This window comes from Salvia hispanica, chromosome 5 (assembly GCF_023119035.1).
Source record: "Salvia hispanica cultivar TCC Black 2014 chromosome 5, UniMelb_Shisp_WGS_1.0, whole genome shotgun sequence".
In the NCBI taxonomy this organism is placed as follows: domain Eukaryota; kingdom Viridiplantae; phylum Streptophyta; class Magnoliopsida; order Lamiales; family Lamiaceae; genus Salvia; species Salvia hispanica.
This window is the reverse complement of record NC_062969.1, coordinates 16,706,839-16,723,869: the sequence shown is the minus strand read 5'-3', so window position 1 is coordinate 16,723,869 and position 17,031 is coordinate 16,706,839. Positions and strand designations below refer to the sequence as shown.

Genomic DNA, 17,031 nt, shown 5'->3' with positions numbered 1-17,031 from the left:
GACAATTTATACACCTTTGATGTGGATTCTGAGATAGTCACAGGTTCCTCAGATACCTCTCCCTGTGTAAATTTTGTTGTTAGCATTGATTTGTGGCATAGGAGATTGGGTCATTTGTCTTTCAATAAGCTCAAAACCATGTCTGAGCTATTGTCTTTCACAAATAAATCCCATGCTTTGTGTGATGTCTGCCCCCTTAAACAACACCATTTATCTTTTCCCATTTCTGATTCTATTGCTGCAAATCCTTTTGATCTTATTCACTGTGATATATGGGGGCCTTTCACCCCTTGCACCACCCAAGGGTTCAGCTATTTCCTTACTATTGTTGATGATAGCTCCAGATTTGTGTGGACTTTTTTGCTTCAACACAAATCTGATGTGAAAACTGTGCTCACTCAATTTTTCCACACAGTATATAACCAATTTTCCAAAAAGATCAAAGTGATTAGGTCAGATAACGGACCCGAGTTTAACCTCACATCTCTGTTCACATCTTTTGGGACTGTGGTGCAGCGTTCTTGTGTGGAAACTCCACAACAAAATGCAAGGGTAGAAAGAAAACACCAACATCTTTTAAATGTTGCTAGAAGTCTGTTATTTCAGTCACACTTACCCATCACTTACTGGGGGGACTGTATTCTGGCTTCTGCTTACTTGATCAATAGAATCCCTTCATCAATTCTGCCTGATAATATTTCCCCATTTCAATCTCTCTTCAATAAAACACCATCATATTCCCATCTCAAAGTCATTGGGTGTCTGTGCTATGCTTCTACTCTAAACAGAGATAGAGACAAGTTTGCACCAAGGGCATCTAAGTGTGTCTTTCTGGGGTATCCTACTGGATATAAGGGGTACAAAGTGCTTGATATTGATTCTATGCAAGAAATCATCACTATACATGTTGTTTTTCATGAAGATGTCTTCCCCTTTTCTCATCTATCACCCTCTGACTTCCCTACAACACCAAACACCAGTCACCATGTTCCCATCAATAATGCCCCTTCACCTTCATCTTCTGCCTCAGACCAACCTAATTATCTTCCAGCTGCCCCACAAATTACTCAAAATAATCAGTCACCACCTATCTCAAATAATCAGCCAACTGCTCAGAAAACTCCAAATCTGACCAAAATTGGACGAATCACAAAACTCCACCACACCTCACTGATTACATTTGTAATTCAGTATCTTCAACATCTCCCTATCCTATTTCATCATATTTTTCACTCTCCAAACTATCACCATCTCACCTCAAGTACATCATTCTCATGACTGCTGTACTTGAACCCACTTCCTATTCTCAGGCAGCTACTCAACCTGAATGGCAGCAAGCTATGTCTGAAGAGTTAGCTGCACTGATCAAGAATGATACTTGGATGATTATTTCCCTCCCTCCTGTAAAGATCCCTATTGACTGTAAGTGGGTCTACAAGGTCAAATTTAGAGCAGATGCCACTGTAGAAAGGTACAAAGCCTGCTTGGTTGCTAAGGGCTTTACACAACAGGAAGGCATTGACTTTCTTGATACATTCTCTCATGTGGCAAAGTTGACTACTGTGAAGTTTATTCTTGCTCTTGCTGCTATTAATGGCTGGTCTCTTTGTCACCTAGATATCAATAATGCTTTTCTCTATGGTGATCTAGAGGAAGAAATTTACATGAATTTACCTCCTGAGCTGCTTGTTGAGGGGGCTTCTGATCCTAATGTAAAGCTTGTATGCAAGCTAAAAAAATCATTATATGGATTAAAGCAAGCATCAAGGCAATGGTACCTAAAACTTTATGAGGTTTTAGCTAATTTTGGTCTCCAACAATCAGCTTCAGATCACTCATTTTTTTCAAGAGTGATAACTGCCATTTCTTTGGAATTTTGGTATATGTAGATGACATTTTAGTGGCCACAAACAGACCAGAGATGATAGAGAGCTTCAAAAGTTTTTTGGCTCAACATTTCAGATTCAAGGATCTTGGCATTCCTAAGTATTTTCTTGGACTTGAAATTGCTAGAAACAAAAAGGGGATTCAGATTTCACAAAGAAAATAGCAATGGACTTAGTTCGGGATGCAGGTTTGTTGGGATGCAAGCTGATAAGTCGTATTCTAAGCCTTGGTTACTGATCAGTATGTCGTGAAATGCATGTATTATCTGCATAACAGTTGCTAAAGTGTGCGGATTAAAGGATCCAAGTCAGTAGGAGACGATTCAGGTGACGCAAGTGAAAAGAGCGCCGAGAAGGGTGCAATACTGACCAGGATGCATGCCAGAGCAAAGGCTCGAGATGGAGAAGAAGGATAGCTGGGATGATCATTAACAAGGGCAGAAAAGTCAAATCGTGAAGGAAGTCTACCCTAAAAGCAAGGGCAAGCCTCCCCTATAAAAGAAGCCACTTGGAGAGAGAAAAAAGTTCGGTTGGGAGTTCCAAGTTCTCGGTTCTCATACACACTTAGTAGAATTCTCTCTAGAAGATCAGCTCCTTCAGCATTATCCAATCTCTCGTTCCTCGCCACAGCTATGGTCACTTGACATCCAAGAGTCTACCGGAGTAGTCATCATCCCACCGTTCCAGCCAGTTCGTCGTAGTAGTATAGCAGTTTCACCGCCCGGAGTGGCAAAAACAATCGTTACTCGCTTTCTAGTTTAATCTTTACTTGCTTTCTAGTTGGATCTGTGCAAATATTTATCTTTGTTGCCTTTTGAAGTACTTGGTGAAGATCCAAACGTTTTAGTTATGAAATTTCTATTTCGAATGTCCCTTTGGTTTGAGTTTGCTTCATTCTACCTAGGAAAGTTAGATCTAGTCGTTGCTTTTAACTTCTAAGCGTTGTCTTATCTGGAGTTGTTGATCTGAGGTTGTAGTTATGTTTCAGTCTAATTTTCGTGCATGAGTCTTTCGTTCTGCATTATAATCACCACCTTGCATGTTAGTCAGTAGAGGTAAACTGCAGTTTCGCCGTTCATTTTAAGTTTGAGCATTTTAATCCATGGATCTTGAGTTTGAAGTTATGAATCTGAGTTTAGTTATGGTGTTTGTGTTCATATGATTTTTGTTAATACTTGGTGAAGAAGAAAACGTCAAAATCAACTTTAGTTTGGACCACTTTACTTTTAAGTTACTTTTACTTTTGTTCCCTACTTTTCAGTTGTACCTTCCAGACTTGTCGAGAAAACCAACCAGCCACCAGATATACCTTGTTGTCTAAATTTCCCCTTTTAGTAACTGTCTACTTTTCGTATGCCTCTGAGACACTTTGTCCCCTATTTTCACGAACACAACCACATGCCTGTTATTTTCACGCCAATTAGTCAGTAGAGTACCATCTTTATTTCTTTCCTAGGTAAATTCTCAACCCAAGCGTGGTAGCTAACCAAAAACACCCAGGAAAGTCACCGCAGTTATCCGAACGTGTCCATCCTTGTGGGATTCGACCCTTACCTCCACTATACTAATCAGTAGAAGTGGGTTGAGGAAACTTGTTTGAAATCAAGTCCCGGTTGTCGTACCAACGACTCAGCTGGGTCAGGAATCTCTTCCTGATCAGTTGGATACACACTCCCAATTACATACGTTGACCGAGAGAAAACCTGCAGCCTTTCACAAGCCTTCATCGGTGCCAATGGATCCACTAAAACAACTCAGGCATGAGGCAGGAAAACCAATGGAGGATCCATCAAAATACAGAAGAATGATAGGCAGATTGTTAGGGTGATAAAGCTTATGCATATCAGGAACAACTTACAATTGGCTGACATATTCACCAAGCCATTGGGAGCTACTGCATTTCAAAGTATATTGTGCAAGATGAACTTTTTTAGCTTGTACAGTCCATCTTGAGGGAGGCTGTTGAAAATGGAGAAATGTGTTGAAGAAATGAACAATGCTACAGTTGGGTTTAGGAGTGAAAGAGTCGGTGAAGCTGACGTGGCAAAGGTTAGTCAATTAGTCAATTGTGTGGGAAATAATCAGCTACTTCTTGCTGACTTTTTACATGTACTTAGCTAGTTTTTTATTGGTTTTTTATAGTCTAGAATGAGTCATCCCAATGTATATAAGAGATGAGCTCTTGGCTGTACAATTCATTCGGATATTTTTGATGAAATAAGATCTCATATTTCTCTCTCTGATTTTCTTATGTATGCATTCTATATGCATGTTCGATTTGTGTTTTCTACATAAATATCGCCAGCTTCTTTCTCTAAGCCCAAGCGGACAAGAACACTTTTTCATCCTGACGATCATGATCACACAAAACTTCGAACACTATCACACCAAACGAATGTGTCACTAGCCTTTGTAAGTTTCTTAGAGGATAACTAATATGGATCCATATACCCAACCGTGCCCATACATTGTACTAACATGGCTATGTGGGTAATCCAAGCTCACATATTTGGCCGGGCCAAAATCTACATCTTTAGCCAATGAATTTTTAGTCTAAAAGGATGTTCGAACTCTTCAGATCACGATGTATGAATGAGCCAGTGCAATGCAGTGGTGAAAATGATACAAACTCGAACAAATTCTATCAAGATACTAAGTCGTTGGTCGTCCCTTACACTTTTGTGGAGGTGATCACTTAGTGTATGATTAGTTGTGTATTAATATACTATAATCTTTTCACTCTTCTCATTGCAATAGTCAATAAGAGAGACAATATTATGATGTTTGATCTGATTTAGTGTTTCGATCTCCTCATCGAATCTCGTCCCCTCTTGATTGGAAGTTTAATTTTTCCGCTTCGCCGCTACCTTCTCATTGTCGATGATACCTTTGTACACTGTAGTAAGACCTTTTTCTCCTAATTTATGCTCATCATTGCATTTTCAGTGACCGACTTGATCTCATCTAGAGAGAATATACGACAATTTTTATTTTTTTCGACGATGATGTCATCTTCTAAACTCTAGTTGACTGCAGTATGGGTGAATGTGGTCTCTTGTATATGCATGCTTCAAATCTTAAAGTTTTTTTCCCCTAGTTGAATCCACTCCATAATATAATATGCAAAAAACATTACATAAAGCATTGATAATGGCACAATCTAATTTAGTAATAACTTCAAGAATAAAAGTATTAAGAGATACAATTAACTACTACCTCCGGCCAAGAAAAATAGACAACTTTTACCGGTTTGGGTCATTCAACAAAATTAAACTAATTCAAAATATAGACTCCACAATCTACTAAACACTATTTCCACCACATTTTCCTTCTCTTACCAATTGTGCATTAAAACTCATGTCATTTACAATATTATATATTTTTTTTGGACGAAGGTAGTATGTTATTGGTGTATAAATATTGCAGATTGCATGGTTTGGTTAGATGCAGCTACCTCACACTAAAATTAATTGCACATTGGCAAACTCTCATCAAACATACTCCCTTTATCCACCAAAAATAGTCTTATGATGGACGACACATATTTTAATTAGCGATTGGTAAAGTAAGAGATATAATGAGAAAAAATGAGTAAATTATGAAAGAGAAGGAAAGAAACTTTCCATTTTGGGATGTGACTATTTTTTTGTGAACACGCCGTAATGAAAAGATTGGACTATTTTTCGTAGGCATAGCGAGCATTAAAAATTCTTAAATAAATTTGAAAAGAACAATATGCCGAAAAAATTACAAGGGATATATTTAGATATTAAGAGCATTTATAATGAAAAGAGCGTGAGCTTTGGACAAAAATTTCAACCAAAACGTCAAACTAAAGACGCAGAACAAGCACTTGTTATGAAGCAACCAACAACATTTGTATTTTATTTTTGTTTTTGAGTTTTGATATAGTTTTATTTTTTTAATTTAATTTCTATTTCTCGTGACTTTTTTTAAATAAGATGGACATCATTCAATACTAATAATATTTTAATTATTTTTTTTTATCTCTCAACTATTTTAGTAATTGTTCAATAAACCTATGTGTCATTTCAAAATGTATATTTTTCCGTGACAGAGAGAGTATTTTAATTGGTTGGACGATGGAATTGAATATCTATTTACTAGTACTACAATTTAATTAAAGAGGTTTATCTTCAAATTGGTAAGTTTGGGCCATTTAATACCCTCGAGAGTATAACCTTATACGAGTATAATTAAAAATTATGCATTACACAAGTGGTTTACGTATTTCAAATTGAAATAAACAAAATAGAGAAATATAGAAAAGAAAAAGAAAAGAAAAATGAAGAGAAGAAAGGGAAAAAACAGTGAACTAGGAACTCCAGTTTGGATAAATTTCATGGAGGCGAAGGGGAGGAGCAATTGGTTCTGCAGGTAGGGCAGGAGTGTTGGGGAGATTCAATATATAGAACACAAAAACGGATATCAGAAAGTCGTGATAAACACTTTCAGATCAAATCAATTTGGCGGTTCTACCAAAGTACCAAACTATTCGATCGGATAAAATTCAGAAGATTGTTTTGAACTTTTTCGAATGATAATTGTTGAAGATGATCAGAACCATAAATAACGATCGGATCGGTTTATAAGCATGAACAGACGCGTCTGTTCATTTTCTAACCGAAAATAACAGAATTTTAAAGGTTTTCGAAATTGCAAATTGGTCCTTTTACTTTTCCGAAATTATATTTTCGGATGAAAGTCTTATACAGCAACTTCGTCAGAAATAAAAAATTTCCAAGCAGCTAGGGGCTCTGCCCCTTGGACCCCGCTATCCGGGGGCGCTGCCTCCGGACCCCGTTAATCTGTTCAGGGGCTTCGCCCCTAACATCATAACGAATTCAAATAAGTGTGCACTCCGCATCCTCCATACTTATATGATGTATCGTTATGATAATACCGATCGATCAAGTTAATCAAATTATACTAAAAATATCCAACAAGGAGGAGTGCGAAATGAGCCATCTCTGAATGCAATTGAGGTGGAATCCATGCTTGCATTTATCCAGAACTCCGATCTTCTCCCCTACCGCGAAATCACCCAAACAGATTATGCACTCCGTCTCCTCCCCGCCCAGCTTCATCCCCTCCGCGTAGCTCAGACCTCGAACCTCCTCCGCCGCGCCGTTCTCCGCAATACAGGCGCACGATGTAGCGGATGCCGGCGTTGAAAGCCAGCGCGCAGAAGAGGACGGCGATGACCAGCGCCGTGTTCGCCTTGAATTCCTTGGAGCTCGAGTACGGTTACCACGGGCAATTTTTGGCGTCGCATCTCTCCGGATGCGATACAGGCGGCGGCGGTGGGGATATGTGTGATTGTGAATCGAATTCCGCAACCGCCATTGCTGCTCTTGCTCCTATAGAAGGTATCTTCCTCATTTTCGATTGGACGATTCAATTTCAGATTTTCTTCTTGTTTACTGTATTACCTGTTTTTTTTTTCTGAGAATTAGTATAATTTATAAGCACTTTAGTTTAGCATGAAGCCAATTAAGAGACTAAACTACAATAGATAGTGAGCAAATCTCATAAATTTCCCCAAAATGTGCTTAAATTCACTGAATTTCCCAGCATATTGAGCAACAACTTATGGATTTGGAGTATTAAAAATAAGAGGTTTGTGGAAGGTTTGAGTGAAGCAGAAGAGTGTGGTGATAAAACAGGGTGGTGAGATTTGGAGAATGAGATATGATGATGATGATCAAATAATAGCAGAGAGAGAGAGATATAGACAAGTTAAATTATTAGTAACAAGATAGGTGGCTGCTGAAGAGGATATAAAAACTTGCAGCTGAATTTGGTGGGCCATTTCACTTGCAATTAGGCATTGATTATTTTTGCATAGAGAAACCATTTTTGAATTAGGTGGAAGAGCAGTCATAATTTCTTTACTGCAAAAGATGTTTGATGGCATTGGCCTATCCTGTAATGCTGTTTTTATGCTTGTAGTGTGTTTCTTTAGTGAAACATCACCAGAACCCAATGAAGATTTGGTGGTGATGGAAAAATTGTCATCTTTAGGTGATTGGGGAGTGGGAAGATAGATTGTTGTTTACCTTTACTATTGGATAAGAAGCTAATCAAGATTTAAGAATAACAATAGAGATGGATTTTATAAGTGTCTTATGTTAACTTTTGTTGAAATAGTTTAAATTTTGACAGTTAGGAAACTAATTGAATAAGGAAAGAGTGCCAAATAATAGAAGTGATGATTATGAATATTCATAAGTAGGCATATAGCTTAAATGTTGCAAAATGAGACATGAAAATATAAAATCCTTAGATTTAGAAATGATTAAGGTCAGGTCATGCACACACTTTGAGAAAGTGCTGCTAAAATCACTATAAAAAAGATAGTAAAATTATGTAGTTTTTGTTGCTTCCCTTTCTTAGATTCCTCCTTTTATGGCCTAGACAAGCTTTATCGCGTTTTGTTTTTTGAAAGTGGTCAACACTATTTCTTGATCCATGATTTATGGGAATTGGTACAGATAAATTAGTTTAACATGAAGCAGGATCAACATAGGAATCCCCGAGTGCAAGAGCAATGCACTAATCTTAGTACTTATATTAACCTTTTGATTTGGTATATTGGAATAAAGAAAGATATTTGTGTTTAGGATTAAGAAGTGTGCTATTTCTTGCTTTACATTCTGCGATCGTGAATTATTAAAGAGAATCATCTTTAGGCCTATAAAATGCCTACACATTTTTGGGATTGTGGCATCTGATGCTAATGGTTTTTGTTGTACCATATGTTTATAAGTGGTAAATAATTCTCTCTGCAAATTGCAAGAATGTGGAATTTTCTATACATTCAATTACTACTAGTTAGGTTGAAGTTGTGAAACTATCATCCACTTCCATTTGATAGGCAAACACTCACCCATCAAAGAACTACATATTTTAATGCAAGTAGTGTACTACACTAAATGGTCAACATATATGAATGTGTAGAGTAGCATTATGTCCAAGCCTCATCAGAGAAGAAAAAATGAGTTCATGGTGGTAACAACAAGTTTTGTCAAACACCCTAAAGACAACACCAGAGTAGCAAAGGAGAGTGGTCACTCCCAATAATTAATTGAAAACAAAAGCACGAAAACTCATCTCAATTTGATCTATGAACCCCATACAAGTTGCTCTCACAATCGATGTGGGACATTGAGTGTGCAACAGAAGGTGCTCATGCGACCTATGGGTGGAGTGGATGGTGATTGAAAGTTATAAACTCGATACCATTGTTCTCTTCTAGGTCGAGCCTATTGCCCAAGGCTTGTCTATTAATTATGTGATCAAGGAGGTTTACTTGTGGGGTGGGTTTGTATCCCTTCTCCAGACTAAAAGAATAATGGTAGCAAAGTTCTGGAACATTAGAGAGACTGCTCAACCTTCATTTTTGGATTATGAAGAAAAAAAATTCTCATCTCTCACTCTCACTCTCACTATCACTAGAATTCAAACATACATTTAATGTTGGGAAAATTCTATCATCTTCTTATCACTATTTTATAAATGTAGGCGTCAAAGAGTGTAATAATAGCATGCTAACATTCTGTCCTATAAAGAATTGTGTGACGTAGATCCTGTTTTGGAGTTGCGAATTCGCGACTCTTTTTATATCACTAATATTCTTTAAATTAAGATATACTCCATGTTTGGTTGGTTATGTGGTGATATATAGATGTAGTCATCGTTAAAATGCAAATAATACTCTAGTGCATTATCAAGATTAATCAATGACCATTAGATCTTAAAAGGAAGGGAAAAGGTTAAAGGTAGTACTCCTACTATACAAAATATCAACAAATGGATAAAATTGTCAACTCGTAAGAATATAGTAATTTTCATGAGTTTTGTGATGTCAACATAGTACGTTAAAAATATCAACACAAATACATGTATATTAACACAATTATATTGATATTGTACATGCATTATGTTAACATATTATGATGAATATGTTGATATTAAAATGTTTATCAAAATATATGAAAATTCAAAACAAAATTATTGAATTTCATCATTCGAACATATGCGATTAGAATCTCGTTAAAATTACCTTTAATTTAATACTACTATGTTTTTGCAAAAAAATACTCCTAACTTAAATCCAGAGAGTTTATGTGAATTTAAAGTATTGAGATGATGTTTTAGAGAAAGAAAAGTGATTAGTTTTAATTACCATATACTATCAAAATGGACATTGTTACCTTCAATAAATTTAATAATTTTTAATTTAAAATATTAATCACTTTATATTATTTTAACTAGTAAATCTCTAAATTCAATGATTAAGAATTTATGTTAGTTATTATTATTTGAGATCCTATAGATATAGATGGATGAGTGGAGAAAATTGTGTTGTTTCAATCCGCAGTACTCCAAATCTAAACAAGGCTGCGAATATATTTAAGGATTAATAAATTGACGTTTATGTAAATGAGTTTGCATGCCCTCAAGGATAGGGAATTGAAGAACGTCATGATATTAACACTTTTATTTAAGGCTGAGGCAATTGGTTTGGTGACTGATTGAGATAAGTAGAGATCGATATACTCCCTCCGTCCCACTTAAAATGCAACATTTGAGAATCGGCACGGGATTTTATGTAGTGTTGTTTATACTATCAAAATGGACATTGTTACCTTCAATAAATTTAATAATTTTTAATTTAAAATATTAATCACTTTATATTATTTTAACTAGTAAATCTCTAAATTCAATGATTAAGAATTTATGTTAGTTATTATTATTTGAGATCCTATAGATATAGATGGATGAGTGGAGAAAATTGTGTTGTTTCAATCCGCAGTACTCCAAATCTAAACAAGGCTGCGAATATATTTAAGGATTAATAAATTGACGTTTATGTAAATGAGTTTGCATGCCCTCAAGGATAGGGAATTGAAGAACGTCATGATATTAACACTTTTATTTAAGGCTGAGGCAATTGGTTTGGTGACTGATTGAGATAAGTAGAGATCGATATACTCCCTCCGTCCCACTTAAAATGCAACATTTGAGAATCGGCACGGGATTTTATGTAGTGTTGTTTTGTGAGTTAATGAAGAGAGAGTAAAGTAAGAGAGATGAAAAAGTAGAGATAGAGTTGTTTCCATTTAAGGAAACGTTTCATTTTTAATGGGACAACCAAAAAAGGAAAACGTTGCATTTTTAATGGGACAGAGGGAGTATATAGTAGTATGTCAGTAGAGTAGGACTAGTTACGAGTTCATATATTCAACTGGTTAACACTCACTATGGCAAAAAAATTCGATAAATCTATAAAAATTGAGGAAGCATGATAGTGGACGTGGGAAATGGGAGAAAAGCTTTCCCGGTGAATAGGCTAAAGTGTTTATCGGAAGCCCTTCCGGCAATGACCCCACCTCCTCTGTCACCGCTCTCGGCTGCATATAATGTCAGATATAGGACACAATTTCAAAAGGGACGGAATCATTAGAAGTGAAAGAAAGTGAAGAATCGGCTTTTTTCACTTTAAGCGTAAATGGTCGATTTTGTCCCATCGTTTAGGCGTTTCCTCAAAGATGTTCCACTGTCTAGGTCATTACTATTTAGTAGTCATCATTTCATTTTTAGGTATAAAATGCCCCACACATAATTTTCAACAGTGGAAATATCAACGCGGTAGCTGAAAGTACACGTCAATTAATAAATTACACGTTGATTAGCCAAAATTACACATTGAACACCCACTCAACGTTTAATTTTGGTTGTCAAACCTTAGCTGGTTTGGCTATCTTATTTAGGGTTCAATCTTCGCACATCGATGTCGACCCCCACCTGCCACTTTTCTTACAATTCCACTCTTGAATCGGACCGTTCACCTCTGCCAAATGTCGATACCCTTTGTGGAAGTATTGAGACACCTATTTCTAGAAGTACCGAGACACCTCAAAGCCCTTCTTGAAGAGACGAGCCAAAACATAATCAAAACAGATACTATAATCCAATCCAAGCAACAACTACGATACAAACAAAGAACAAGCAAGACGACACAACAAATAGCAAACGAAGAAAAAGGGAGAGCAAGAACATGAAGCACCACCTCACAACCGACCAAAGCCACAAAACACAAGATCATAGCACAACCACGTGAAAGAAAAAAGGAAAGAATCACTTACCAAACTATACATAACAATACATTATAGTACTATCAAATTATCAATGATATAAGAACCATACAACTTCCACTGCGTGAAATCCCAAGATGTAATACATCTGGAGTAGTACATTACAGTAACAATTCCAAATAAAAATGCCATTTTATGATGGCAACTGGTGAAAACTAATCTGAAAATTCCAAAACAGCATAGAAAATGCTTAGACACAATATTTTGTCAACAAAAGACATGCCAATCAGTCTCTCATAACAAAAAACTAACACAAACACAACACTCACATTGCTACAATTTTGTAGCAATTCTTGCAACTAGGATTAAAACACCCCTATAAGGTTCAAAACTGAGGGGGTTTAAAATCCTCTTCAACATCATGTCTATAGTAATAAGTATAACCAACCAAACTTGTTTTTCTTCTTGTTTTATAATGTACACTGACTGCAAACTATATTTACATATTACATAGCTGGTGGTGGTGCCGTGCCACTTCAGAAGAAGGAGCGCTTGACGGGCGGCCGACCAACGGCCCTCATCAAGTTTGCTATTTCAAGAATTCTGGCCACTTTGGTGCCTCTCTTGGCCTCAGCAGAAGCTCTTCTTTCCTCTGCTTTTCTGTGTGCTTTTGCAATCTCATTCTGCATTTTCTCTTGTGCTTTTGCTCTTTTCTCCTCCAATTTCCTCTGCAATTTTAGTTACACTACTTGAAATCAAGGGAGATGGATTGGATTTGTATGTATGCTTCTTCAATTATAATACTGCATGATAAATCGATATAGTTTTTTTTGTTCATGTAAAAAAGTAGTAAAAATTTGGACATCTAAATTTTAACTAAACAAGCTTACTAGTACTCACAAATTGATGAAAACTCTACCAAAGCTTGAAAAATAGTAGCAGTTGTTAAATTTCAATACAATTCACTGTTCACCAATTGCCAACCTGTATCTACATTAGAAGACTATAAATTAAATTAATACTACATGTGTTTACAAAATATTATTTCATCTTTTCATTTTTGTCTATCCACTAATCTCATGGAGTACTAAATATTCAAAGTTATTCTCAATTTATTACTCACTTTTGATCTCCCTTTATTCACATTTGCTCTTTCTATGTTCTATTTTACCCACTTTATCTATTCCTCTTACATATTTTACTAATTTCGCATCACAACTTAGTAATGTTATCCAGGTAGACCGTAGCCTATTTGAGAGAGAGTATATTTCAACATGCTTTTGAGTGAAATATGATCATTTATAATTACTACTTATCTTTTTCCCAAGAAAGAAAGCAATTATAGACATATCGTTTTGACCGAGAGTTCTAGTGAAAGAAGGGATAAGAAAGTTAACTACTTTTATAGCCTCTTACTAAAACAAGAAAATAAATGTGACTTCTTAATTTCACCTAACTAGTAAAAGAAACAGCCATCATTAATTAGTAGAAAACAATAAACAATCACAGATGTCTCTAACTAATACTGTAGTCAATCTAATCAAGATCATCCCTAAAAACCTTGATTTTCCCATGTCTGGCGTTATTAATTTTCGATTTTCCAAAGAACACACCCGTAGATATTTCAAGCTAAGCCAAAAAACTATGCTAGAATTTTTTTAAAGCAAATTTTCAGTGAAAAAGAATATACCTCAACTTTCTTCATCCAAGAAGTGGCCTTCTGCACTTGCTCACCTTCCCATCCATTGATTATGGCTTCCTCACGCTTGAACCGGTTATTAATCTTCGCAACCTTGGCATTTTGCCAAGCATAAATCTTCGACTCCGCCTCCTCTTTCTTCACCCGATGCACCGACATCTCTCCACCTGCGCTGGCAGCGACAGGCGCATGTCTGTCGCCGCTAGACTCACCCCTTGGCGATTGCACAGGATCCAGCGTGCCAATATCCGGCACAATCGCCAAGGGGTTTGTCTCCACTTGGAAATTCCCCTCCTCCCTAATCCTGCCCAATGGGCCCGACTCGGGCTGAGTGGGCCCATTGATGGTGGCCCCAGCTACAACAAGGGCGTTGAACTCCCTGCTCATGCTGGTGAAGTTCTCGCCCCCGCCCTCAGTAGCGTTTGACGCTACTGAGAGGGAGGATGACCTGTGACTACCCGTCTCCCACGCCTCGCGGAGCCGGAGGCGTGGGGCGCGGGGCGGCGTCAGGGCATGGATGTCCCTGACGGCCGGGGAGCCTCCGCCGTCTTCGTCTCCGTCTCCGTCTTGGAAGGTGTTTGCTAGGGTCAAAACTCTTTGATCGCTCGACATCTCTAGTACTCTTTTTTGTGCGTCACTTATTTTTGGTGATGGATTCACTAATCATCTTTAATCAAAGAAAAAAAGTGGAGGATATGAGCCACACATGCATGCAAATTGATACTACGTTTTTGGAATTGATTGCTCTCTTTTCTTCAACACTTGAATTTGGATATTGTGGAAGAGTTCGTTCTTCTTAATGCCAACAACTTTTTTATTTTGCTTGTTTTTTTCTTTATTGGTCCCTGCACTTTCTCTTTATTCGTTAATTGCCCATATTCCAAGATTTTTCTGAATATTTTAAATAGATCATTGGCTAAAAGTTTTACCTAATCTCATCATATTTAAACAGTTTAACTAAGAAATCTTTTGTCGATCGAAGATTGTACTTAGCGGTAGATTTTAATAAACACAAAAGATAAAGTTTTTGTGGAGTACATTTTACGTGAAGGAGTTGCTAATATGTAAGTAAGTTATTTTATTGACAATCGTTGATATCTAAAAATAATTTTTTTGTGGAGTACATTTCGTCAAATTCTACTTTTTCATACCGCCCTTAAAATCTGTCTATAATTATTGATTTATTCTAATTTTTTCGCCAATCAAAATTTTGGTACGAATATAACTTAGTATAATTCATAATATTTCTTCAACAAATGAAATTATTTAATCTAGTGTGATACAATGTTATTTGGCTATTTTTGTTGACATTTGATGATGCCACATATCACATTAAGTAGTGATCAAACTATGATATTGTTAAAAGTTTGATTGGTTGCAAAATTAAAAGAAATTATTAATTTAATAACGAAATAAACCAATTAATAATTTAATAATTTATAGACAAATTTTAACTTGTGAAACTATAATTTGGTGAAAGTTTATAATTTTTACATGCAAATAACCCTTTAACATGAACTAATCGTACACTAATATAATCTAAATAAAAATTGTGTATTTTAACTCAAAGACTTGCACTTTTGTTAGTTGGCAAGGTTAACAATATATTCATATCTAACATAATAAATCGGCAAATCACATCTAGAGGTCTTTGTAACAATACTTTTTGTTTTACTAGACCCTTCTACAAATTTTTGGTTTATTACATCAATTTATAATTTTTTTGCTTCATTAAGTTGTCAAACTAATGGATTTTAATTTAAAAGGTTCTTACCTTTTATTTTCAACTTGGTTGGATAGTTAATTAACGGGCTTCATAATTAATTAACTTTTCTTGTATGATTTATTTAGTTTTTAAATTTTCCTTATCTAAAATTAATCCAGTTGCAATATTGCGTTAAAAATTATTAACAAAATAAAAAATTTATAAGTTGATATATAACTGGCAATATAAATAAATTTTTATTTTTCATTGATTTTCTTGAGTCATATTGCAACTGGATTAATTTAAAAAGAAATTAGTGAAATTCTTTTTACTAACCCTAGAAAAATCAATTAAATTATAAAGTTTAATAAATAAAGATCTAACCAAATTAAAAATAAAAGTATAAAAATTTCTTAAATCAAAATGCATCAGTATAAAGACTTGGTGAACTAAAAAATTGTATAAAGATTTAATAAAACAAAATACAATGGTACAAGATCCTGATGGACCGAAAATTAGAAGAAAACCTAATACAGTAAAATAAAATGATTCATGCAAGGAGCCAAGGACTGAAATGTATTTTTCCTAACAAATCAATCTAATTCAGAAGTGGACCCTACTCCCTAGCAACAAGTCATCGATATTTACTTGATTATGAGAACATAAAGATCAAATATTCGAGAGAAAGAAAAAAGACAAAACTAATTCAAGAAAAAAAATGCAAAAGCAAAAAAGCAAAAGAAAACACACTCACAAATTGTGGCGAAAGTGGATATTTTTAAAAAGTAAAGGGGCATGAGAGCAAATATATCGCACTCACCTTTATCTTTTGGATTGTCGGTCGTTTGTAATTTTGGTGGGACCCATTGGATTAGGTGATTAGTGGTGGATTAGTCACAGTCTATACACGCGGCGCGCTCTTAGCAACAAATCAAAATTTTTAATCCATAAAACTTGGCGGGTTACCAGTGGCTGATTGTGGGTCCCACCAGATCTATCCATTTGCTCGGCGACACGTGTACGGTGAGAGAGGGTTATGCGAATAGGTTGCTGGGACGCCCACGTCTCATAGATGCAAATTTTAAAATTTTGCCCATTTCGTAGTGAGGATTGTGATTGTGACACTTGAATAAAAATCAATGAATTAGCTAATCATATCAGCCAATTATATGGGGCACTTATCTTAGTGATTCCAATTATTTTTATGAATTTTACTTTAAAATAACAGCTTGTACTGCATGTAAAATCTATCTATTTTTACATGTTTTTCAATACATATTCGCAACTAACTTGCTTAGTGTTGTGAAAAGGATTAGAGAGTCGATTGATATGCGAGACATTCACTCATTTGTGCGATAGAGATTTAGATTAGAGAGAAGAACGATTTTCATTTCATTTGAAAGCTAATTTCAATTTTTTTTTCATCTTAATGTTTTTTTATTTTCATAACGAAAGTTATGTGGTAACGGTTGAATATTATGTGGACCATTTTTGGTGTTGAACTTATATTCTCTCTGTCTGCGAATAGGAGTCTCGTTTTTCCATTTTAGTCTGTCCGCGAAAAGGAGTCCTGATTCACTTTTACTATAAATGGTAATAGAGTCTCACCTTCTACTAACT

General features: G+C 35.7%; 1 protein-coding gene, 1 long non-coding RNA gene and 1 pseudogene across 2 annotated transcripts; 1 reads left to right on the top strand and 2 right to left on the bottom strand.

Moving 5' to 3' along the window:
* Positions 1-6,247: 6,247 nt before the first annotated feature.
* LOC125186788 lies at positions 6,248-8,404 on the bottom strand (annotated as a pseudogene).
* On the top strand, positions 7,151-8,529 carry LOC125186789. The gene is made up of 2 exons (XR_007170502.1): positions 7,151-7,276; positions 8,402-8,529. It is a non-coding gene; the product is annotated as an uncharacterized LOC125186789 (long non-coding RNA).
* A 3,578-nt stretch (positions 8,530-12,107) lies between these two features.
* On the bottom strand, positions 12,108-14,504 carry LOC125190187 (remorin 4.1-like). The gene is made up of 2 exons (XM_048087407.1): positions 13,698-14,504; positions 12,108-12,735 (listed from the first exon to the last, which is right to left on the bottom strand). Exons 1-2 carry the CDS (start codon positions 14,316-14,318, stop codon positions 12,544-12,546), a joined length of 813 nt encoding a protein of 270 aa, XP_047943364.1. The 5' UTR covers positions 14,319-14,504; the 3' UTR covers positions 12,108-12,543.
* Between the last annotated feature and the right edge of the window lie 2,527 nt (positions 14,505-17,031).